This window comes from Exophiala oligosperma (assembly GCF_000835515.1).
Source record: "Exophiala oligosperma strain CBS 72588 unplaced genomic scaffold supercont1.2, whole genome shotgun sequence".
In the NCBI taxonomy this organism is placed as follows: domain Eukaryota; kingdom Fungi; phylum Ascomycota; class Eurotiomycetes; order Chaetothyriales; family Herpotrichiellaceae; genus Exophiala; species Exophiala oligosperma.
This window is the reverse complement of record NW_015622819.1, coordinates 2419625-2442942: the sequence shown is the minus strand read 5'-3', so window position 1 is coordinate 2442942 and position 23318 is coordinate 2419625. Positions and strand designations below refer to the sequence as shown.

The 23318-nt window shown below is 51.0% G+C and overlaps 7 protein-coding genes across 9 annotated transcripts; 5 read left to right on the top strand and 2 right to left on the bottom strand.

The window, feature by feature from the left end:
• The first annotated feature begins 141 nt into the window (after positions 1-141).
• Positions 142-2716, top strand: PV06_02314 (uncharacterized protein). Its single transcript, XM_016402981.1, has 2 exons — positions 142-2155; positions 2222-2716. Exons 1-2 carry the CDS (start codon positions 360-362, stop codon positions 2319-2321), a joined length of 1896 nt encoding a protein of 631 aa, XP_016266878.1. The 5' UTR covers positions 142-359; the 3' UTR covers positions 2322-2716.
• Positions 2717-3538: 822 nt separating this feature from the next.
• Positions 3539-6006, top strand: PV06_02313. Of its 2 annotated transcripts, XM_016402980.1 has the most exons (5): positions 3539-4084; positions 4275-4626; positions 4692-4779; positions 4832-5246; positions 5302-6006. In XM_016402980.1, the coding sequence occupies exons 2-5, from the start codon at positions 4370-4372 to the stop codon at positions 5316-5318; spliced, it is 777 nt and encodes a 258-aa protein (XP_016266877.1). In that variant the 5' UTR covers positions 3539-4084; positions 4275-4369; the 3' UTR covers positions 5319-6006. The 2 variants fall into 2 exon arrangements, with proteins under 2 accessions (XP_016266877.1, XP_016266876.1); XM_016402979.1 differs by having other exon boundaries at positions 3539-4626.
• On the bottom strand, positions 4842-6824 carry PV06_02312. 2 transcript variants are annotated; one of them, XM_016402978.1, is made up of 5 exons: positions 6293-6824; positions 6135-6169; positions 5638-6036; positions 5291-5548; positions 4842-5229 (listed from the first exon to the last, which is right to left on the bottom strand). In XM_016402978.1, the coding sequence occupies exons 1-3, from the start codon at positions 6501-6503 to the stop codon at positions 5692-5694; spliced, it is 591 nt and encodes a 196-aa protein (XP_016266875.1). In that variant the 5' UTR covers positions 6504-6824; the 3' UTR covers positions 4842-5229; positions 5291-5548; positions 5638-5691. The 2 variants fall into 2 exon arrangements, with proteins under 2 accessions (XP_016266875.1, XP_016266874.1); XM_016402977.1 differs by lacking the exons at positions 4842-5229; positions 5291-5548 and having other exon boundaries at positions 5681-6036; positions 6135-6824.
• A 583-nt stretch (positions 6825-7407) lies between these two features.
• PV06_02311 (uncharacterized protein) lies at positions 7408-9441 on the bottom strand. Its single transcript, XM_016402976.1, has 2 exons — positions 8217-9441; positions 7408-8128 (listed from the first exon to the last, which is right to left on the bottom strand). The coding sequence occupies exons 1-2, from the start codon at positions 9290-9292 to the stop codon at positions 7834-7836; spliced, it is 1371 nt and encodes a 456-aa protein (XP_016266873.1). The 5' UTR covers positions 9293-9441; the 3' UTR covers positions 7408-7833.
• A 2044-nt stretch (positions 9442-11485) lies between these two features.
• PV06_02310 (uncharacterized protein) lies at positions 11486-13705 on the top strand (the record flags this gene model as incomplete). The annotated part of the gene is made up of 5 exons (XM_016402975.1): positions 11486-11592; positions 11642-11690; positions 11753-13106; positions 13224-13387; positions 13454-13705. The coding sequence occupies 5 exons, from the start codon at positions 11486-11488 to the stop codon at positions 13703-13705; spliced, it is 1926 nt and encodes a 641-aa protein (XP_016266872.1).
• Positions 13706-14107: 402 nt separating this feature from the next.
• Positions 14108-15727, top strand: PV06_02309 (uncharacterized protein). The gene has a single exon (XM_016402974.1). It carries the CDS (start codon positions 14254-14256, stop codon positions 15703-15705), a length of 1452 nt encoding a protein of 483 aa, XP_016266871.1. The 5' UTR covers positions 14108-14253; the 3' UTR covers positions 15706-15727.
• Positions 15728-19790: 4063 nt separating this feature from the next.
• PV06_02308 (uncharacterized protein) lies at positions 19791-22250 on the top strand. Its single transcript, XM_016402973.1, has 2 exons — positions 19791-21027; positions 21086-22250. Exons 1-2 carry the CDS (start codon positions 20588-20590, stop codon positions 21918-21920), a joined length of 1275 nt encoding a protein of 424 aa, XP_016266870.1. The 5' UTR covers positions 19791-20587; the 3' UTR covers positions 21921-22250.
• The last annotated feature ends 1068 nt before the right edge of the window (positions 22251-23318 follow it).

Below are 23318 nucleotides of genomic sequence, written 5' to 3'. Positions count from 1 at the left end.
CTCCAGCTCCAGACAGGAATTCAGCATATCTGGCACAGCTTTGCTTTACCGACGTGTTGATTGGTGGACGATTCTCGCACAGCGTCCATCTTGCCGAATCTCGCATTTACCCGATACAACAGAACCGAGGCTAGCCGCCACCAACACCCTCGAGATATTCGGGGACCTAAGAGAACGGATAGGCTATTCACTACCAACTCGATCTACTAGCAAGCCTGCGCACCTAGTTCGTGACGTTGTACAATCGGTTGCTGGTTCCCGCACCCCGTGGAGAGCAAGAACATTTAGATGTGTGGAATATTCCCTCTCGAGCTCCTCGACAGCTAAATCTTCCTTTCCTTTCTTCACCTTACCTTCCGATGGCCTCTAAGCACGTCTCGAGACCTCTGCTGAGGCTGGCCACTCCGGCCCAGCAATGTCGTTCGTTTTCTAGACCTGCTGTACCTCTATTAAGGGCACTGCCTCAACAACGAAGAAGTACCCTCAGAACAACAAGACCTCTCTTCGTCGCGGGGCAAAGACGGTCGATATCTGCGAGCTTACAGCGGAAGTATGCCGATGCCGACGAATCCTTTGATCCTGCTACAATCGATCGGGAGTCCGATGAAGTCGATGTCTGTATTGTTGGCGCGGGTCCCGCAGGGCTAAGTGCCGCTATCCGATTAAAACAGCTTGCCAACGAGGCTGGGAATGAAGAGTTCAGAGTGGTTGTGCTAGAAAAGGCGGGCGAGGTCGGGGCGCACATGCTGTCTGGCAATGTGTTGGAGCCACGCGCCATCAACGAGTTGATCCCAGATTGGCTGGCAGAGGACAACGAGAACAGGTTCACGGGTGCTACGCCGGCCGGTTCGGACAAGATGCGATTTCTCACCAAGTCGAGTGCCATACCGATACCTGCTCCTCCACAGATGCACAACAAGGGCAATTACATTATAAGTCTGAGCCAGTTTGTCAAGTGGTTGGGTGAAAGAGCTGAGGAGATAGGTGTGGAAATATATCCGGGGTTCTCTGCCGCAGAGATACTGTACAACCGCGAGGGCGCTGTCAAGGGCATTGCGACTAATGATCAAGGCGTGGGACGAGATGGGAAGGCAAAGGCCAACTTCGAAAGGGGCATGGAATTTCATGCTCGGGTCACCCTCCTGGGTGAGGGCTGTCATGGCAGTTTGACCAAGAAGGTTACGAAGAAATACGACTTGAGACGAGACTGCCAGCCTCAGACCTACGGACTCGGCGTCAAGGAAGTCTGGGAGATCCAGCCTGAAAAGTTCAAGAAGGGCGAAATCTCTCACACTATGGGCTACCCATTGACCAAGAACACGTACGGCGGTGGCTGGATGTACCACTTTGGAGACAATCTTGTCAGCCTGGGGTTGGTGGTTGGCCTCGACTATCCGAATCCCTGGATTTCTCCTTATGGCGAATTCCAACGCATGAAATTGCACCCGTTCTACAAATCTGTGCTTGAAGGTGGGAAATGCATCGCATATGGTGCACGCGCTTTGAACGAAGGTGGCTTCCAATCAATACCGAAATGCGCCTTTCCCGGAGGTGCGCTGATCGGCGATACAGCCGGATTCTTGAATGTACCCAAGATAAAAGGCACGCACACGTCAATGAAGTCTGGCATTTTGGCCGCGGAAGCTACTTATGAGGCTCTCAACTCGAACAAACAGGATAGCACGATATTTTTGTACAACTACGAAGACGCACTGCGGTCGAGCTGGATTTGGCCTGAGCTCCGGCAGGTGCGAAATATGCGACCGTCATTTCACAACCCTCTCGGTCTGTACGGAGGTATTATGTATTCTGGTCTCGAAGCGTACATTTTCCGTGGCATGACACCGTGGACCTTACAGCACAAGAAGCCTGATTATGCCAACACCAGGCCGGCAGACGAGATGCCCAAGATCGAATACCCCAAGCCCGATGGTGAGATTACCTTTGACATTTTGACCAGTGTATCAAGAACGAACACCAACCATGAGGAGGACCAGCCTGTACATTTACAGGTCAAGGATTGGGACGCCCATGCTCAAATGGACTATCCCAAGTACAAAGGCGTGGAGAACAGATTCTGTCCTGCGGGCGTGTATGAGTACGTGGAGGATGAAACGAAAGATCTGGGTGTACGGTTCCAGATCAATGCGCAGAAGTAAGTCTTCAATGTTTGATCCATGGTACCTTTGCTAGGGAAGTCGATTACTGACGGCAGGAACAGCTGCATCCACTGCAAGACATGCGATATCAAGGATCCCAGCCAGGACATCAATTGGCAGACGCCGCAGGGTGGTGAGGGACCAAGTTATAGCATTACATGAGTGTTACGAATGATACTCTGTAGGAGCACTTGTGTCAACTCTGTACATGGTGATACTGCTCCTTGCTTAAAATACGTGTGCAACCAGCATTTCAACCGTACAATACTTCGTACTCCGTACCCCAGCCTTGTTCGTTCTCCAGTGCCCCGTTTCCTACGAGGGATCTGGGTAGCCTCATGTACGATGTCTCCAGACGAGGCTGAATGATGGCATTTTCTGCTCCTGATGGCGTCAGAAGACAGATAAGCAGCCAGCGGTTCGATATCGGCAGACGCTGAGTGGTCAGACTGGTCACCGGTTTGGGCGCAACCAGACAAATACGCTACAGTACAGTACAATACAGGAAAAGACCCGATGTAGCCTGAATTTCGATTGGTTAAGCCGAGTGTGGGTGGCGCCCAGGATGCCAAGTCAATTGCGCGGCATGTGAAACAGAAGGGGGCATTTCAAGGGTCATGACTCACACTCTTTTCTCTCGCCTCCTTCCCTCCACGATTTCTCTCAGTCTTACCACCATGCCATATCTTGCAATGAGAATTCAATTCCTGTCTTCCACGCATTCATTGGGCATCGCACTGCCAAGCACACAACACTCTTTTGATATCATGACTTACAATCGAATAGCTGCTCCATCATGGTGATGGTGATGGTGATAACGACGATGGTGCTGGCCTGCGTATCCGGTAATTCGCAGCCCTGATCCGCAGGGGGGATGAGAGATCTGCTCTTTTTCTTTTGCCGAGGAGGCTAGTCGGCTTCTTTTGGCCACCGTTACCTTTTCGCCCATGCCCACCGCAGAAAAAAATTGGAAGCACGTGCTCGAGCCATGTAACACTGTCAAAGTCCCGCAGCGGCAAACCACCAATTTACGCCCTTCAGCTCGTCATTTTATTGCCCTTGGTCGATTTTCCACCCTGTTTGGGCTGTTTGGGAGGACTTGAAGCACAAAAGAATGGTTGGACCAAACAGACCTGATGCATGCATGATTTAGGGGCTGGACAGAGGCGCAGGGTGCATGACAGGTGCATTAAGTAGAAAGAAAGGGGCAGATAAGGTGCATGCGTCGGAGGCAAGGTAGGGAGCAAATGCTGACTTGGCTAAGCCTCTTTGGGCATAGACAGGCATTAGCAAATTTTAGCGTGCTTTCCGATGGCGGGGTGTTTGTCCGCAGGCAGCAGTATATATACCGCCTTGCCCTCCCACCCGCGCGACTGCACCCGACCTCTCGTTCTCTGACATTTTTTCTTGGCTTGGCGCCACACCATCACCCTCGCCTTCTTTCCTCCCCATATCCATCCATATCGTCAGGCATCCCAAGCAGCGCATTTCATTGCCGCATACCTGCTGGCGAAATTCCTCTCCTCCCATATCCGTTAACGATCCAGTTCCTCGCTGATCGTGCTTCCCATAAATCTTGGGCGCTTTCGCTACCGGACCGCAACAAGATCACACAAAAAACAAAGGATCCTTTCTGCGATCGCCCTTGCCGTTCTCTACAAAAAGAGTCAAACCAGGGACAAAGAAAAACACATTAGACAGTCTGCACTTTCCGCAATAGTAATTCGCAAAAAGATCTTGCTTCCTCTTGCTTCCTTATTTCGCGCGCGCATACGCACCTCATCGTCGCTCAAAGTCTACACGGAGACCTAGTACTGGTGGTCAACTGTCGATTCAAGACAAGAGATTCAAGTCGACGGTCACATCAGACTACAGCAGTTGTTGTTTGTAGGGGAGACATTGAGTTGTTCATCTCCCACATCTCGGTACGAATACCACACCCTCCAAAAAGAAACCTCCTCGTCGCGCGGTTACGAAGCCTGTCTGCGGTGCAGTGAAGTCACTTCGAATTCACTGCCCTCTGAATCGAGCCTCACCGACCGACTCGGCGAAAACTCTACTTCATCACCGCTCTCAACATCACCATTTCGTCACCCTAACCTCTCTCTTTCTCAGACTGTTCCCATCGCTCCTTCGAGGTCTTCTTCGACAAGGACATCAACTGCGACCGCTTCGTTGCGCTGCAGTTGGGCAATTCTCACATTGCAATCATGGAGTCTCTTACCACTCATCCCTCCACCGCACAACAGGCAAAGGCCTTCACCTCCCCTGCGTCTCTCTCGTTTCCCGGTGGCGCCGGGGACTTGACACCGCCCTCCTCTGAGAAAGACGGACAGAACCTCAATGGTGGCTCCTACGCAGATGGAAAGATGAACGGGTCACAACCAGGAGCAAATGCTCTACAAGCTCCTCAGACTCCGAGTGCTACGCCTGGTGCTGGAGTGAGTGGTATTGTGCCTACTTTGCAGTGAGTACCCTATCCTGTGTTGCCCAAATATGCTTGGTCAGCAGAGGTTAACTTGGCCTGAAAAGAAACATCGTGGCCACGGTCAACCTGGACTGTCGTCTGGATTTGAAGACAATTGCACTCCATGCCCGTAATGCTGAGTACAATCCCAAGGTGGGTTTAGATTTAACATCTACTTGCACATTTCCGTGCTAACCTGCTTCAGCGTTTCGCTGCCGTGATCATGCGTATTCGAGACCCCAAGACAACCGCTCTGATCTTTGCCTCAGGCAAGATGGTCGTCACGGGTGCTAAATCGGAAGATGATTCGAAACTTGCCAGCCGCAAGTACGCCCGTATCATTCAAAAACTTGGCTTCAATGCCAAGTTCACCGATTTCAAGATCCAGAACATTGTCGGCTCTTGCGACATAAAGTTTCCTATCCGATTGGAGGGTTTGGCATCAAAGCATCACCCTTTCAGCTCGTACGAGCCTGAACTGTTCCCTGGTCTCATCTATCGCATGATCAAGCCCAAGATCGTCTTGTTGATCTTCGTGAGCGGCAAGATCGTACTCACTGGTGCCAAGGTCCGCGAGGAGATCTATCAGGCATTCGAGCAGATCTACCCGACATTATCAGGTAAGCCCAACAACGCCGGAGGAGAAGCTGTCAGGTCAACTAACATGCTTGCCAGACTTCCGCAAAGTCTAGATGCTTTGGTGATCTTTTCACTGCCGTGTATCAACAGCACTGCGTGACCTCTCCCGGCAAAGGTCATATTGTCGAGGTTGAGTGATCACTGCGTGCATCATCACACAACACCTACCATCTTGCTTTTTCTGCCCGTGTCACGACTATCTATGAGCATTGCAAGGCGTTCTTGAGCGAGATTCTTTCCTTTTTCGTTCGGGCTTGAGCACCAAAAAGGTGGGGTGCAAGGCCTGTACATCAAATTAGACATGGAGGTCTTCATCGACTCTAACGGGCATCATTGGGCGGTATTCGGCGCGCTGGTCGAATTCTCGTTTACCGTTCAGATTGCGACTTCTCTCCGCTTCACTTGTCGATGTGAAAACGATCGTCCTCAAGGGAGGCATCGTCGATCATCTTCCAACGACTTTTCCCCATATGGAACATCGTTCGGTCGTGGGGATCCGCATCTTGATCTTTGATAAATTGGGTTTTTTCCACGGCTAATTTTTTTTTCGAAAGCCGTTATGGTCGCCGATGGGCGACTGTCAGATTGTATTGATGAAAAGCGGGTGAGGTGTTGGAACAAACTGTGGCCGGATGGGCGGAGGGTGCTGGGTATCGTGGTCGTTGCTGAGGTATTGCTAGATCGGAAAGCATCAACAACAGCATTGCATGATAGCTCAATATTATTTTTCATCCTCCCAAACTCAACTGTTTCTCTCTCCTGATGTTGTTGCTGTGACCTGTGAGTCGTGTGACTTTTATAGTTGAAGGTGTACTTGTTCGATCCCTGTACACGGTCGTTGTTCGAGGGGGCTTAAAGTTGAGACTCACCTGTAAACTTGTTTGTCTGCGGTCAGGAATCGTTTCTGTAGGGTCAAAATGAGTCGTCCATCGTCCTTTTGTTAGATGTGAGAGAAGAGGCTGAATGTGAAAGAGATGGGATGGGACGGATGTCCGAGGGTTATTTTTATTCATCTTTCGAGGCTTGCCTTTTTGTCCCTTTTCCCACCTAGGGGCAACCAGGCAGGCAGGCAGGCAGCCATTTCCGGTGTACGAAATGTTGCGAACGTTTTTGCGAGTGCAAGGCCTCCAAGGGTCCCTTCGTTTGTGTGTATGTGTCTGTGTGTCAGTGAGGGACCCGGCGTGGTTGGTCTCCCGTTTGTCGCTGGCCGTGCTGGTACTGGTGCCTTGGTTGCGCATTTCGTTTGGAGCGCCCGAGCGTGTGCGCGTGTGTACGAGTAGAGAGGTGTTAAACAGTCCGTGAAATTTGAAAACAACAGCATTTGCTTCCGACGGCCATCATGTTTTTGACTTGGGGACAGGGGGGGCAGGGGCCAGGTCAGGAAGGAATTCTTTGATGTGTTCGGCGTATTTTTGTGCTAATCTTGGGGGCTAATCAACAACCGCACCATGACTTTGTTGGTTTGTGAGAGAGCGAGAAAGAGAGAGGGGAAGACAGAGAGAGGACGAGGATGAGGAAAGAGTCATGATGTGATGAGCACCGATTACATGGGAAAGATTTGGTTAAAAGTGTGTAGAAGAAGAAGAAGAAAGAGGGAAAAAGAAAAAACGAATTCATTTCGGGTTACAGTCGAGGATTTGTAAATGTAAAATGGGAGTCGCAGAGGCCGAGTTGAAGAAAACAACGTCAAAGACGCGTTTCTGCTCCTTCATTTTTTTAGAATAAAAAGGGTGGTCTGTGCATTTGTTTCTGTATCTGGTACGTGATAGATATGGCGGCTCGTTCATGGGCTGGCTGGATGATTGACGAGACATTTCCCCCTCCCCCCCCCCTTTTTTCCTCAACTCACTTCATTACGCTACCTAGATACCGTACTCGACGTCAATCGAAGATGGTGTCCAGATTTAATATGAATCTTGACAGTTGATCAGACAGGGGTTGGTGGCCAAATAGGTCCAATACAGAGGACTTCATTGCCCGTACTTGTCTAGATCTACGATTTTTACGATCTAGGGGATTTTCCTCTACAGTAGGCACGACACAAAAGGACAAACTTTACGGGTAGAAAAAGGCGTCGATGGGGTCCTGTATATCTCATTTCCTGCACTTAAGAATCAGGTCGAGTGAAAAGGTCAAAGGGGGTAATTAGGTAATCTTATTCGATTTCAATAAATATAAACCTATTGGCCTCTTACTCGATATTGTGTAGTATCATGCATTCGCTGGCCATTTGCTAGCTACCTAGCTCGTCACAGTCACTGTACCATGCTGGAATGATGGGAACTGACGGGAGGGATGCGTCGAAACCCAAAAACGACATTGACAGTTTTGATCCGAGACAAAAAAGTCCGCATCACGGAAATACAAAAAGTATCAGTGTTTGTATCACTGATGTGCGGATGCTCTCTGTGGCTGTTGTGTTTTTCTCCTTACCGCTTACTCCCCGATGGTGATTGCAACGGTCCAAGAGGTCAAGACAACTCGAGAACATCCCGTACCAGTACCAGGTACCAGTGGACATTTGGGTATGTACGTACCGAGTACAATCTACTTTTTTATTCTCTCACTTCATCTCTTGCTTTCGGTCCTGGCCATTTCTTCTTCTAGAATCATACCCCTACCCCCCGCGCGACTACCGTCCTCGCAACCCGTGAAGCCCCCAGGGCCGCATAATTTCTGCAAATCCTCGTCACATCGCCAGCGCCACTGCCGGGCATACACAGGATCGAGATTGCCTTGGATCGCGTCGACAACCTTGTCGCCTATGACGGGGAAGAATTTGAATCCGTGTCCACTTCCTCCGGTCGCGACAAAAAGGGATTTATGTCGTGGGTGGTATGTTATCAAGAAATCACCCGTTGGTCTGTGTGAACGCATGTGTGTTGTTAGCTGTTGCAACTCGAGGGTCGCAGGCGCCACCAAAAAAAGACAAGGGGGAAAAAAAAACTCACGTATCGCAATACCAGCATAGTCTTGTGCGTATAAATGGTCGATCTGCCATGTGAGGTACAAGATCTCGGAGTGCTTCTCTCAAAGCTTCTTGTCCTTCTAGAGGGACCGAGACACCAGTCATGGGAACGCTGACTTCGACATACTCATCCCCTTCCGTCACGGTGGGTTGTATATTCTTTCTCGGGACCTTGACCGGGTTGGTATATCCAAAGCCATGTCGGGCGATCTTGAGCTTGTTGTCTCGTGGCGGGATGATGAACATGCCACGACTCATATTCATGATGACCGGTCGGTCGCCCATGGCCGCTTGCTCTTCCTCGGTGATGTCGATGAAGGCGACTGCTTGGCCGGTGGCCAGACACCGGCCTTGTAGATCGATCAGTGTAGGTGACCACGCGCCGGCCGCCAGGATGACCAGGTCCGCACTTATGCTCTCGCCGTCTGATAACACGGCGCCCGTGCAGGTGTCGGCGGAAAAGGACAATTTCTCGACCTTTGCGCCGCCACGGATGGTCACTCGACCACCACCCTCTTTGTGTACCCTTCTCAGTGCGTACGCGACGCATGCTTCAGCGTCCGCCCAGCCCGAGTTGAAATTGGCGTAGCCGTATTCCCCCGTGACATTTTTATATCCCGTGGCTTTCTTGATCTCGTCCTGACCATGTAATTCCCGGATCTTGTGTGAGTCCAGCCCCCTCGCCTCGGCCGCGACACTGAGTACGGACTTCATCGCTTGACCCAGGTATTCACCCGCGCCGGCGTCGGCGGTGAGCACGAATCCAGGCTGGTGGTATCGTCCTTGGCCGCCCCATCCATCGTCGGACGTGTCCCGCCAGAAGTGCTGCGACTCGCTGGCGAGCCGGGAATAAAGGACGTCCGCATAGTCGGCTCTGACGATACGGTTGGCGTCGACTGAAGAACCGGATGGGTTCGGTAGCTGCGGCGAGCCATCGACGATGGTTATCCGGCTGTCGTTGTACGCCGGTCTGGAGAGGAGGGAGAGCGCGGTGCTCAGACCGAATTCACCTGCGCCTATGATCAGAATATGCTGTGGAGGGGGCGAATCATCAGCCATGGCGAGTCGAGTCACACAGACTCTTTTCTTTCTACAACGCTCCCCGACCTACTCTATTGTATGGTCTACGAACACTCTTTTTTTTTCTCTGCTATGTCTGGCAAATGTACGGAGTAACGAAGTACGACTACAGTGGGACGCAACCGTTGTTCTCCGCATGGGAATGATTCTGTCAGCCCACACAAAAAGGCTCATCGATCAAGGCTGTTTTCAACTCGGCTCAGTTTCCCATCTTATCGAGCACGGAATCTGTACATAACATGACTTGCTTTCATCAACAGCAAATTGTTCCAGATATCAGTATGCCTTGTTGAAGAATTGATTGTTCTCCTTAGAACTCCTGATATTTGGTGTCACGGAGCAGATGATCTTGCTGAAGATGAAAACTGTAGACTTGAGTTTCACTTTTCCTCGTCTAGTAATTTCTGGTCCTCCTCAGAAGTACGCACAAGGCTACGGAGTACCTACCAGGTATATATCACTGAAGTAACCCCCGAACATGTCGTGTCATTTCTTAGTATCAATACTCAAGTATAGGTTGAATGGCGACCGACAAGATCCAATTAGGTCAAGAGACATTCTCAAGAACATTGAGAATGACGAGCACTGAGACACTAATAAGGACAGTAATAATGACCAAACTATTAGTTACTCAGTCGTGTGCCTTTCACAAAGGTATCTCTACACAGAGTAGCGAATTGCATTTGGGGGTTAACTCCAGCATAACTATTGTATACCTTGTGCCTGATGCAGAGGTGGGTGTGCGTAATACCCATCGCCAGAAGTTCGGCCAGACATGTTCAACTTGAACTTCTGATATCTGGCACCACGAAGCACATGACGTTGGTAAAGATGAAAGTTGTCGTAGTGTGTGAAAGTCTTGCTGGAACCCTCATTCTCGAAGGCACAAATTCGTTCTGGCATTTTGTTCTCTGGGTGGACATTCAACAAATGCATTCTCCAAGCCGAAGTGTTCTTGTTCGGGAACTATCTTGCTGCTGTTGAGAAGGAGATCGTAGCTTCAAAGCCATAAGAAACCGTTTGGTAAAACTGTAGAATGAATCACGCTTGTACTATGGCGAGCATAAGAAATTGTTGAGTGTTTTGCTTGTTGCACAATACTAGGGTTTGTACGGAATCTCGCAAAGGACAATATTTACCTGGTGGGTGTAAGGCGATGCGGCTTATAGTTTCCTACCTCGTTCTCTCGATCAAACACGGGAAACCCTCATTCTGTCACCTCCCCATTGCATACCACCTTGTCGATCTAAATAGTTCCCTCCAAGTGCTGATCCAACGATTTGCTTCAAGCCCAGACCTTGGCCTATGAGATTTGCAACGGTAAGACGGCAATTCTGTATCAGCGCTGGGATCCTCCGACCGCAGAATGATGCCACGGTTGAAACAGTCACAAAAATGATCGCTTCCATTGTCCACATCTTCTGTCCTTGACGCCACGAACTTCGATATGATGCTTTTGAGCGAAAGAATCGATGAACCAGAAGCCGGATGACCTACTTGACAGCCTGGGCAGAGTCACCACGATGATGGACCCCTCCGGATGAGCATTTTCCTTCAAGATCCATGGGGTTACTGAGCGACACATCCCAAGCCTATATCTTCCCAGACCATATTGCAACTCCGCTGCGTCAAAAACCCTGTCCCTGCGAGACATGCGTCCTTCTGCCTGACCAGAGGTTCCTACGTACTTCTGCTCCCCATGCTGTCCTCCGGGTTGATGTGCCAAGCTCCGCCAGTGCTCTGGGGTTGCGGGCTTGCTACCATTGGCACACCTCATCCCTCGATACTTGACTTCCCCATCCCTCTTGGCTGGCACTACATTCCCTTCATTCTTGACTTGGCGGACGACCAATCTGCCTTTGCCATGACTTCATCGCCCCAAAACCATTACTTGGCCAAGGCATTGAAGGTGCTATGGACCATCGCGGCGCCTAGACACCTCGACACCGCCCGAGGATAGTTTTGGCGACAAGAAGTCACCAAGACACGATGTCACCTCAATCAGATCGAGCTGGGCAGATGCGCAGCCAAGATGCATCAAGGACTCTTGGGTGTGAGGGGGAGTCCTCAGCCAAGTTGTAGTTGAATGATATAGTAAGGACCCGAGAACGTTCTCACCCGTCCCCCTCCTTCATTTTTCGTGAAACGAAACCCGAGCATACTCATCCTGCCATGGCAGACAGCAAAGATATCCAATATCAAAACTTCGAGGGCGCAGGAGGTGCTCGTCGACGTTCCACTGTGGCCGACCTGAATAGGGATAGGAACTTGGATGCAAAGTAAGCTCTTGAGGCGCTTTTGACTCTCCGTCCTTGGCTAAGCTTGAAGGGTATCGAACCCTCTTGCAGATATTCCTCGAGAACAACTCATGAAAGATGTAAGTTTGCCTTGGCCTGTGGACAATGTGCATGCACCGCCTTCTAACGAGCGACACAAAAGGTCGAAGAGTTTGCTGCTCGTACCGGCATGACCGATGAGGTCGAGCTGATCAAGAAAGGCGCTCTCGTTGCCCAGAACCCCAGCAATTACGAAAACGTGACCGACCTCGACGATGAAGAGCGAGATGCTCTACATGTCGAAGTCACCAAGAAATGGCGCCACCCAAAGCAACTCTACATTACTGTCGCCGTCTGCTCGATTGGTGCCGCTGTCCAGGGATGGGATCAAACAGGATCCAACGGTGCCAACCTTTCCTTCCCTGAGGTCTTTGGCCTGGACACACCCAAAGGCGAGCCTGGTTATGAACGCGACTTTTGGATTATTGGTCTTGTCAACGCTGCTCCCTATATCGGCAGTGCCTTTCTCGGGTGTTGGCTGTCGGACCCCTGCAACTTCTACCTCGGCCGACGTGGAACCATCTTCGCCTCTGCAATGATTCTCATAGCGACCCCTCTCGGTGGTGCATTCAGCAAAACCTGGGAACAGTTGTTTGCGAGCCGTATAATCATGGGTATCGGCATGGGTTTGAAAGGGGCGACCACGCCGATCTTCGCCGCGGAAAACTCCCCCGCTCCCATTCGTGGTGCACTGGTCATGACCTGGCAATTTTGGACGGCTTTTGGTATTTTCATGGGTACGGCGTTCAACTTGGCCGTATACTACGCTGGGAGTATTGGATGGCGCCTTCAGATCGGGTCCGCCTTCATCCCGGCGATTCCGTTGGCGGCCTTGGTCTATCTTTGTCCGGAGAGCCCTCGATGGTATATCAAGCACAACAAGCACAAGAAAGCGTACCAATCACTGCGCAAGCTTCGAAGACATCCCCTTCTTGCCGCCAGGGATCTATACTACATCTCCACGCAGATCGAGATCGAACACGAAATAGTAGGCGACTCGACCTACGTCTCTCGCTTTTTCCAACTCTTCACCATCCCTCGACTGCAGCGTGCAACGCTGGCCTCGTTCGTGGTCATGATCGCCCAGCAGATGTGCGGTATTAACATCATGGCCTTCTATTCGTCTACGATTTTCCGCAGTTCTGGAGCATCTGATATCGAGGCTCTACTCGGCTCCTTTGGCTTCGGTGGCATCAATTTTCTTTTCGCAATTCCGGCCTTCGTCACTATAGACACGTTTGGAAGAAGATCTCTGCTCCTTTTCACGTTCCCTCAGATGGCCTGGACGCTGCTGGCCGCCGGGTTTGCCTTTTACATTCCAGAAAGCAATCAGAGCGCACGAATGGGAGTCATAGCCCTGTTCATCTATCTCTATGCGGCGTTCTATTCGCCTGGAGAAGGTCCAGTGCCTTTCACCTACTCTGCAGAGGTTTTCCCTCTCTCACACCGTGAAGTTGGTAAGTTGACTGCATCACGTGATATGTGATATCCACTCTGTTGCTACATGTTCCCGAGTTGTTTCTGGTCTCTCATGAGCCGGTCTTAGGTTAATACAATCGCTGACTGTCCAACAGGCATGGGTTGGGCTGTTGCAACATGTCTTTTCTGGGCTGCAGTACTGAGCTTGACATTCCCCAAGATCCTCGAAGCATTTACGCCAACCGGTGCTTTCGGTTTCTTCGCGGGTTTGAATATGGTTGCGCTCCTTATGATCTTCTTGTGGGTTCCAGAGACCAAGGTAAGTATTTATAGGGGGTCTCCCGGTTGTCATGCACTGATCACTAACCTTCTTTTTCTTGTTTAGCAACGATCCCTCGAGGAGCTCGATTACATCTTCGCCGTACCAACTCGCAGGTTCATCAAGTACAATGTTGGTACCTGGCTGCCTTGGTTCATCAAACGATACATATTCTTCAACAAGAATGCCGAGCTCAAACCGTTGTACCACTTCGACGCTGGTATCGTTGCGGATTTCAATGAGCAAGAGAAGCGTGAGCGTGATCCTCATAGAAGGACTTCTCACAGTGTCCAACACACCGGAACTGAGGAGGCATGACTGCAAAAAACAATCGTCTGTCTTGGTCATGGGGGATAGAATGAAACGGAGACGGTAGGGGTTGGTGAAGTTGAGGAGCAGAAACATGGTAACGAAGAGGGAGGAAAATTGAAAACCCAAACAAGGTCTACGATGGAATCTATATCTATATATATGCTATTGTCCTTCAGTACCGTGACAGTCATTCGTTCCTACACAGCCATATAACTACGTGGGTAGAGAGACAAGATGAAATCATATAATTTGTTTGTACGGAATCCCTTGTGTTATTCTATAGGGGGAGCGAGCCTTGTCGTTCTCGGCAGAGCCCGCAAAGTGCTTAAAAGCGGCGGTTACAGCTAGTAATACTGACTCACCTCCGCATGCAATTCCGAGCTGCCAGAAAATAAATAAATTATCATTCTCAGAACCACCGGATACACAGCTTCATTGTAGATTGGACTGCCCAGACACGTTCCTCTCGTTCGAGCTTCTCTCACCAACCTCAATCTCCCAAGAAGATGTCATAAAGTAGCCTCCCACGTATCGCTATTGCTACGACCACAGCAATGTCGGAGCTCGCGCTGACTGCGTCTTCCTTGGGGAGATCGAGAATTCCGCACCTCGCATTATCGTTACTGTCGAAGCGAGCAGTTTTAAAATCACGTCAGAAGGTTTCTGAGATACCCACACTATCGGGATCTTACTACACTCGCTCGACGTCGACTGCGACGACGTACGGCTATAGAAATGGGTACACTACAAGAAGATACGCATCATCGACGACACTCCCTCGTGCTCCTCCTCCTCCTCCTCCTCCACGTACTGCCACCGACAATACCCGACCAACTCGCTCACACAATGTCAACAACAACAACAACATCCCTCCCTCTCCTCCTCCTCCTCCTCCGTCCTCTCGCACCCGCCTCGCGTCCCGCCGCACCGGCCGGTCGTTCAACGTGTACTTTTACCCGGTATGCGGTGTCGGGTTCGTGCTCTCCACGTACCTGATGTACATGTACACGTCCTATCGACGGGCGGTGGCGGAATCCGAGATGCTGGACCTGGCCCAAAACGCCGACGTTTCGTCCCGCTGGATGGACCTCTCCCGCAACTTTGACGACGAGGTCGACTTTTCCGAACGCTTCATGCTCTTGGGGAGGCGGCGCAGGAACCTGTGCCGACAGGCCGTCGGGAACGTGCTGGAGGTCAGCGCGGGCACCGGTCGGAACCTGGAGTACTACAACCTCGACCCGATCAGGACGCCGCGGACCAGGCGCGTCAAGAGTCTCGTGTTCAACGACCTGAGCGAGATCATGGTCTACCAGGCCCGGAAAAAGTTTGACAGCATGCAGGAACACACGGAGAACATTGCCAAGTTCCGAGGGGACGTCAGGTTCGTGGTGGGCGACGCGGCCGAGAGGAGACTGATCGCCAGGCCCGAGGGTGGGTTCGACACGATCGTTCAGACCATGGGGGTTTGCAGCATGGCGAACCCGGTGGCTTTCTTGAAAAGGTTGGGCGAGTTGGTCAGACAGCCCGGGGAGCGGAGCACGGGGGTGGACGTCAAAGCGATGATGGAGGAGGAGGAGGAACGACAAGAGGGTCAATGGCAGAAAAGGGATCACGGGGCCGATCAGGAGACGGAGAAGGAGAAAGGGAAAGAACCTGCGGAAACCTTGTCGGACAGAGGAGGAAAGATTCTCTTGCTCGAACACGGCCGGTCGTACTACGGCTTCGTCAATCGTTTCTTGGACAATAACGCCAAACTCCACGCTCACCGCTACGGGTGTTGGAACAACAAGGACATTGACCAGGTCATCCGGGACAGCGGGTTGATCGTCGAGAGTAAGAGGAGGTATCATCTCGGTACGACGTATGAGTATGTCCTCAGGCCGAACCCGAGACAAAAGTCGACGGACAAGGAGGTGGTGAGTGCGATGATGAATGCGACCACTCCGAGAGTGGACGCTGAAGGTGTGATGGGAAAGAGCAAGTCCGCTTGGTGGAAGATTTGGTGAAGTTGTGTAATGTACATGTGTGTAGACGTATATACACGGTATACACAAAACATATACCTAGGTACCTGACCTTGTGTACTCGTTGTCGTGTCAGGAGAGTATGCTACAGATGGCCCTTTTGGGGTCCAAGGAAGTAATCAGGCTTGGTGTCTCGCCCGTTTAGGATCTTCCAGGGGGACAAAAAGCTGTGTATGTTTGTATAGAATACGGTACGAGCTCGTGCCCCCTGCGTGATAAAGCACGAGTCGGTAGGGTTCATCTACGCCAATGTCGATATACGAGACGGGGGGGATGCCAGTGGGCGAGATGCAGTGGGGGAGGCCCCATATCCTTGCGGGAGGGTTATGACTATGTACAGGTAGACTCGGTTCCGCGTCGCCTTCAAACCGCCAGATGATAACCTTTCGCACTAACACGGTACAATGCCTGGAAATGGGAATTGGCAACAATGGAACTCGCCCTCGTCGACACATTCGGGACGATCGACGACAAGGTTACGGGGGTACCAAGCACTCTAGACTAAAGGGTAACTGGACGGAAATGGAAAGTGCTCAACACTCTACGAGCAGAAAGAGATCGTTGCGGATAGCAGCAAGGGGAGAGAGCACTAGTTGTTTTGCTAGGCGTCTGTGCCAATGGATCAGCGTCAGGGAAAGAATCGTTGAAACTCCAAAGTCCGCACTGATACTTGTACAATGACGGCAGAACGAGAAAAAGAATGCAGACGGGTTCGAACGTCGAGTCCGAGTCCGAGCATCAACTTTCACTCGTAAGGCATTTTCGTCCGATCAAAGGAGAACCATGTGTCGATCTCAACGGTTTTCTGTGACGTTTGTCCTATTGTAGCCACAAGTGGAATCTGACAGCTTTGACGACGTAATTGGTGATGCAAGAGAGAAAGATGAGATGGAACGATCGCGCCCAGATACTCGCACGAGTACTTGTGCTTCGCAAGGGGGTTTGTGATGTAAAGTCTGCGATAACCGAAAGGATCTTCAGGTCCAAGGGACCGCCGTTCAGAGTAACCGAGTACGAGTACTCGTGTAAGGTACAGTGCACCCCTTCGGTAGGATGGAAACGGCCACGAGCCACATGCGACACACACACGATCCAAAGTTGTTTTGAGTTCAGTCGAAGATAGTCAAAGATCAACTCCTCGTAAAGTACGAGTAGAGAGAAGTTGTTGTCACTCTGCTTGTACAACTGGGGGCTGGCTGGAGGGGGCGCGTTCTCCGCATCCTGCGAGTTTGTTCTGAAGAGTTACATCATGGGGTGAACACCACCATCACCCTAATTAGGGTTCGCCTGCAGTAATGATGGAATATATAGAATAGTAAGGAGTCGGTCAAATAATAGGAGTCCTGAAAAAGACTCCGATAACCCGTGAAAATGGTATCCCCGCCCGTCGGTTATCCCTGGCGGCATATCAGATCAGAAGATGGTAATCGTTCATGGTGGTAATCGATTCGTTTCCGCGAACAAGGATACGCCTTCAAAACACCAAACTGAAGCGTTGAAGCATTCATGATTGGTATTCGTGCACGGCAGAGACAAACTCTCTTGCGAAATAATCCATCCAAGTGGTGCTGCGGGTTGGGTGAGGTGTCTGTGCCATCCCTGAACAAACCTAAACTATTGGCAGTTAAAAGCGGTTCGCAAATCCGTGTGCACGATAAGCGTTGAGACAGTCCAGAGCCGGCAGCCTCCCATTGACTGCGGGGGAATACAGTAGATGCAGGACTTGTGGCCGAATCGGGACACGCAAACAAATATGCGACTTAGGTGAGCAGTTGGTGCTGCTATCCTAGGGGGTTTAGACAACTCTCCAAGAGACTCCATCGCCGATTCATTATTGATGATAAGGACTTGGTAAAATGAAGAGACGAGTGGTTTCGGATAGAGGAACCTGAAGTTGCATGGATCTTCGGATCCATGGTGGGTGTAAGCGACGTCTGTCAGGCGAATGCATGTTTTGACAGCCGCTTCGGGGACAGCGGCATGTTTTGAGAAATCTGAACTGAAGCTTTGATCAATAATAATCTGCATCTGAGGCGTTAATCATCCAAAGTATGTATTTGTAGAGCAATCGAGGGGTTCGTCGCTTCGAGCCGCCCTTGATTGCCTATATCTTGTGCACGGTCTTCAATAATCTGGAGGTGGCTGCCCCAAGCGCTCACTTCGTTTCAGACGTTGCTGTGATAGAGGCGACGAGTGCCACAGGTATTCGCAGGACGACCCTACAGAGTGTACAATCACGTGAAGAACCTCTCCTTCGACCAGGGGGGGTGTCCTTTGGCGCATGCAACGGGAGATCGGTAAGTGGACTCGATGATGCGAAAGGCCAACCTTCTTTTCCACTTGTCGCGTTTGACAGGTCTTGGGCTCCGAATTCAACGTCAGCCATTATTACCATTTGTGATGATTTGGGAAGAAGCTGAGAGCGATACGGACGAGTCAAGTCGTCGAAGTCCAACCGGTGCGAGACGACAAGAGAAAGATCCTTGAGATCCAGACGTGACAGAGAATGTACTCCGTATCGGTAGGACCCTTGCCGCTGTCACCGCTGTAGTTGTTGTCTGCTTTGACGGCCCAGGTTGACCAGGCCAGACCGATGTGGCTGCCTGTCAAAAGCCGACCGGTTACACAGCCTTCAGCAGGATAAAATCAGCATGGGGTGGTCGTCCTAAGCAACGACTGATTGCGACGGCTGGAGATGCGTGAAGTCTGGCTGGAAATCGTTTTGACGGCAGATGCATGATGGGGTCGTTGCAATTACGTGTAGTGGGCTGGCTGCATCTCTCCATTGAGCATTTGCGGAATAATCGTGCGTGAGCAAAAGAAGAGATTTTCGAGAAAAAAAAATTTGGATGTGTGGATTACGGTGGATCAAGCTGGGAGGCGAGCGATTGGTTTGGAGGGGCAGGCGAACACAAGGGCTTGGTGTCATTGAGGAGCCTAGCGAGGCCTTAGTGATCCCCTCTAGGAAGCCTCTCCAGCGCCTACCGAGCCCCGAGAGTTTCTTGGAGGCCCCTAACAGAGCCTAAACGGCCACCCCCTGGAGGCTGCAGCTGCAGCTAAACCTTGACCCAAGCATGCCATTTCTGAATGGCCCATGTTACAACAAAGCACACCACAATCATTCCATACTCTGCTGAGGTGCCTCACAGTGTCAGCATGCGCTTAAGGTGCAGCACCAAATACTCGGCTCTCCTCTCTATCCTATACTAAATGTTCCTACTATAGCCGTATCTTGACTTGGTTGCGAAGAGATGCTTGTCTGCTTTATCTGTGTCCAACGTGGCTCGCTTGCAACCCTTGGTGCTCCGTGCATGAAGAGGCGTCTATCCGTACTTTGCAATTCTGTCAGTGTCCAGCTACAAAGATCAGCGTCCATTGGGTGACCGCATTCCGGTCACTATGAACAGGCTGTGATTGGACTGATACTATCAGGGTACCACTGGATGTGGAAGCGCTCGTAATATCACCTATCTCATTTTTTGTATCCCACCGCACCACCACATTGTTGCCTGCCGCTCGAATCCGGCGTCTCTGGTGCCTACAGTTTTCTGGTGTGGGCTGTGTACAGTAGGAGGTGTATAGGCTCTAAAGATGGCCCAGCGATGATACCTGGAGACAAGCTACTCGGTGGTCGCAGACTTAATAGACGTAACAGGTCCATTTCAGGCCAACCAGACGTCGAGTAATGTTTTGCGAAGCATGAATGGTGTCAGGTCGTACTGTACTGTATCCGTAAATAATGCTTCTGCTCAACTTAGTGGCACTGACTCATGACGGTTTAGGGCGTTGGATTTGCCTCCTTTCGGTCTAGCCTCCCTGATTAGTGCAAGACCCCGTGTTTAGCGTCTGCCGCCTAGTCGACTCTCGGATCTCAGAGCCCTTCGATCCTGCTTGAGCGGCCCTCTTTTTTTTTTCAGGTGGCATTTTTTCCTCGTATCCAAACACTTCGTCGCCGCCCATGAGGTTTTTTGTTTGCGCTGACCCTATCCATATCCGTAGCAGAAGGTCCCTGCCCATCAGATGCTAGAGGAGCCCAGTATTCTGCATCATCCCAAACGTAACCTGTTCGATTTTCCCTTGCCTCGCCTTCATTTTCCTCCTTCTCCTTCAGCTTGCTTTTTTCCCCAGGGAGATACTGCAGCATTCTACCCCGGTACACTACTTGATCACCTGTACAGTACCTTTGTCCTGTATAGTAGGCCTCGCATACCCATCACGGCGGCTGTGACCTTGTTCCGTACATTGACTCGCGCGCCCAGTCCATAGTCTCTCCCCGGAAATCCTGCCTTTTCCGAACCTTTCGCAGCCAAAACACCTGGACCCTGGGCCGAGCCACATACAAATCATCACCATCCTATACTCTACGAGCTCTTGGTCAAAGGCTCTCAGTGTACTCCGTACAGTACGATATCGCTACGAAGAGCGCGCTGCATCCTGTCGTTGCTGCTTACCGCTATTTGACCAACCTCACCAACCAAGTGGTTAGCGAGATCTTGGAACGCAAGGGAGGCGAGAAAACAGCCAGTCGAGCTTCTCCCTGCATCCTTGTCGCAGGATTTACAGAATCCCCATTGCTCCATTTCCCTCCTCTGCGGCACCTTGCATTACAGCCACGCATTCCAGCTGCATTCGCCCTCCAATCACTTTACGCCTGGCGCTGTCACACTGGCGACACTCCCTTGTCCAACCTGACCGCAGCCTGAATCATCATCGTTCGCAACCCCCGTCCCATACATTTTTCTCTACCAGAACATTTCGCCATACTCTACCTCCGACATTGTGTCTCTCTCTTTCTCTGTCCGTCCTCGTCGTCGTTAGACAGACATTTCACGACTACACCACCAACACATGACATTATCTCGTCATGCCTTACAATACTCGCCGAAAGTCTCTCTCCCTGCCCTCGCTGGGCATCCATCTGCCTAATGGGTCTCGTGTACACCGCCCGAGCCTGAAGGCTACACCAACTCCCGACACCACTCAGTCTCCTCCTACAAAGAAATTAAAACGTTCACACGACACCGACGGCCCTCTCTCCCCAGTCTCGTCGCCACGATCCAAGACTGGCTCTCCTGCCCTCGATCTGCCCGAGTCTGCCCTACCCTCACGGCGAGTTCCCACTGAGCAGACCCCTCCACCATCTCCTACACTCGGTGCGCAGCCTGTTCGGAAGGTTGACCTTGAGGGAATCAACGACGACATTGTCATTGCAGTCATTACACAGTTGGAAAAGACCGGCAACCGTCCACACCTCATCAAAGATCTCGCGACCATCCTTGCTTCTACAAATTCAAGCATTGCACAGTAAGTTCCTGGCCTCGAATGGTAGTCTACATGGACCCGACGCTGACTATGTCCCCAGTTCTGCAAACCCAGCTGCCCTCCTATCCTCCCGTCTCAGCCTATACCTGAAACGTCCATGGACCGCATTGTCCCCGTGTCCTCTGGCGAAAGAGCTGATCCCCGTTCACCCAAGAAAGGTCTTCTTCTTCCTCACCACTCAACCACGCCTTCCATTACCCACCTCGTCTGACGATATTCTCCCACCATCTATTGTCAAAGCAAAGATCCTTACGCCCAGTGTTTCTGAACACAGTCAAAATGAGGACGAGCTCGATTTGGATCAACAGTCAAGAGCACGATTGTCGCCCAGCCCAGAAGTAGAACTTTACTCGCCAGAGCTGGACCAAGAAGACCCCATGCAGCCACCTACCCCGGGTGAGCCCTACAGCAATCGCAGTAGTCTGAACCCAGACGGGATGCCCGAAGTACGCCGCAGGCCCAACCGCGCCCCAAGCCCACCGCTCGAGGCTGATGAGAGAGGTTTCACTGAGACAGCCACCGCTGTGCGAGCTCGTGGAATGAGTACGCACAACCTTCCGGTCCAACCCTCAGTTGAGGTGGACTCGACCATGGTTGCAGTGACCGAAGAGACTCCAGAGCAGCGCCAGAGCCGTGATCGTGAACTGGGCATGGAACTGTTCGGCCAGTCGCATCCGGGTCTCAATCCCCCAGAGCAGAAATTGTTTTCTAGCAGTCCAATGATCCAAGCAAGGACTGATCATTCCTCCACCTTGGGAAGGATGAACATGGCACTGCAACTGGATGATATTGACATGGGTGAATCTTCCTGGGCCATGATGAGTCCTGAGCAGATTGATCTCGACGAACTTGACGTTCTCTTTACAGGCTTTTAAGCAAAACCTAACTCTTCTCGGCTCGATCAAAATGGATCAATCCCGACTCCTCCCTCTCCACTTTCCGTCCATGCAGGACGACTCTTCGAACATGTCTTCTCCGATCTTTTCAGTGCATGTCAGTGTATGCGGTAGAAATTTGTCTTCTTTTCAGCGGGCGTTTTAGCAAGGTGGTTGATGTTGACTCAGGCGTGATATGAACAGAGGACGATCAAGTAGATGTCATGTGAGGAGAGATGATGTGTGGTATGCCTCGACAATGAGCAGACGAAACACTATGTAGTATTAGCAGACAAAAGCTGCCTTGAGCAGCAATTTCTAGATCTTCAAGGGACTTTGATCTTATGAGTACGTGAGTCCAGCAATGATATGGGACAAGACAACGCCAATCTCGCGCACAACATCTAGTCCAACATAGGCCTGAGGTGGTAATTTGCAGCAGTTCGGAATCCGGAAGGGAACCCTAGATGCCGCCGACTCATGCATCATGCCAACAAGTTCAGTAACGAACGGGTGCCATGGGCGGCGTTCATGCGCACACTAATGACTTGTCCACTTGTACCTGATAAGTAAGCTGGCCTGCAGACTACGAGTATGAACCTTGGGCGGAATCACTATTATTGAACGGGTACAAGGGAACACTTATGATCGTCAAAAAGTCCCGTCGGGTTCCCCCAAAAGGGCATGGAATACGGTGGTTTATACGCTGGTTACGAGCGGCCGGAACGGAAAGATTTTATGCAATTTGCTTTCAGCCTTGCTTGCTGCATTATTGGTGACACACCCGCGACGGGCAAGGCTGAAAAATGGGACTTCAAAGACGACATGTAACTTGGCCTTTGAAAGGGTTGACATGTGTCTGTAGGAGAGTCGTAATACTACCTGGTGAGGACAGATTTGTATAGGCTTGACAACAGTGCAGTGAACTTTATCACTACAGCTTATTGTACCAGTACTATATCTGTTCTTCATCAATGCACCTAGAATAGCAGGCGCATGAAGAGACAGGACGAATGACACGCTCTGTATTTTCGTATTTGATCTCCCACACACAGCTGGCAATGCATGCCGAACTGAGGCGAACATGTGCCGACCGTGCTTGATTAGCGAAGTCAATCTCTTTCGACCACGAGATTCGAAGAACTACTGGAATTACTGCAAGTCAGGGACAGAGTCTCATGGCTGGCATGCATGTTGTTGACGTCCTATCAACCTATACAGATACATCTACATGTAACTATTTATATATCCAGGGTATACAATACAAGGATGAAGAGACCAACCTATACCATAAGAACGTACCCAAGGAGTAGCTTGTACACGGCGGTCGTATTTCGTATCCAGATTACTCATCCCAATCCTCTGCGCCTCATTCATTGCGAATCTACCACCCAGTAA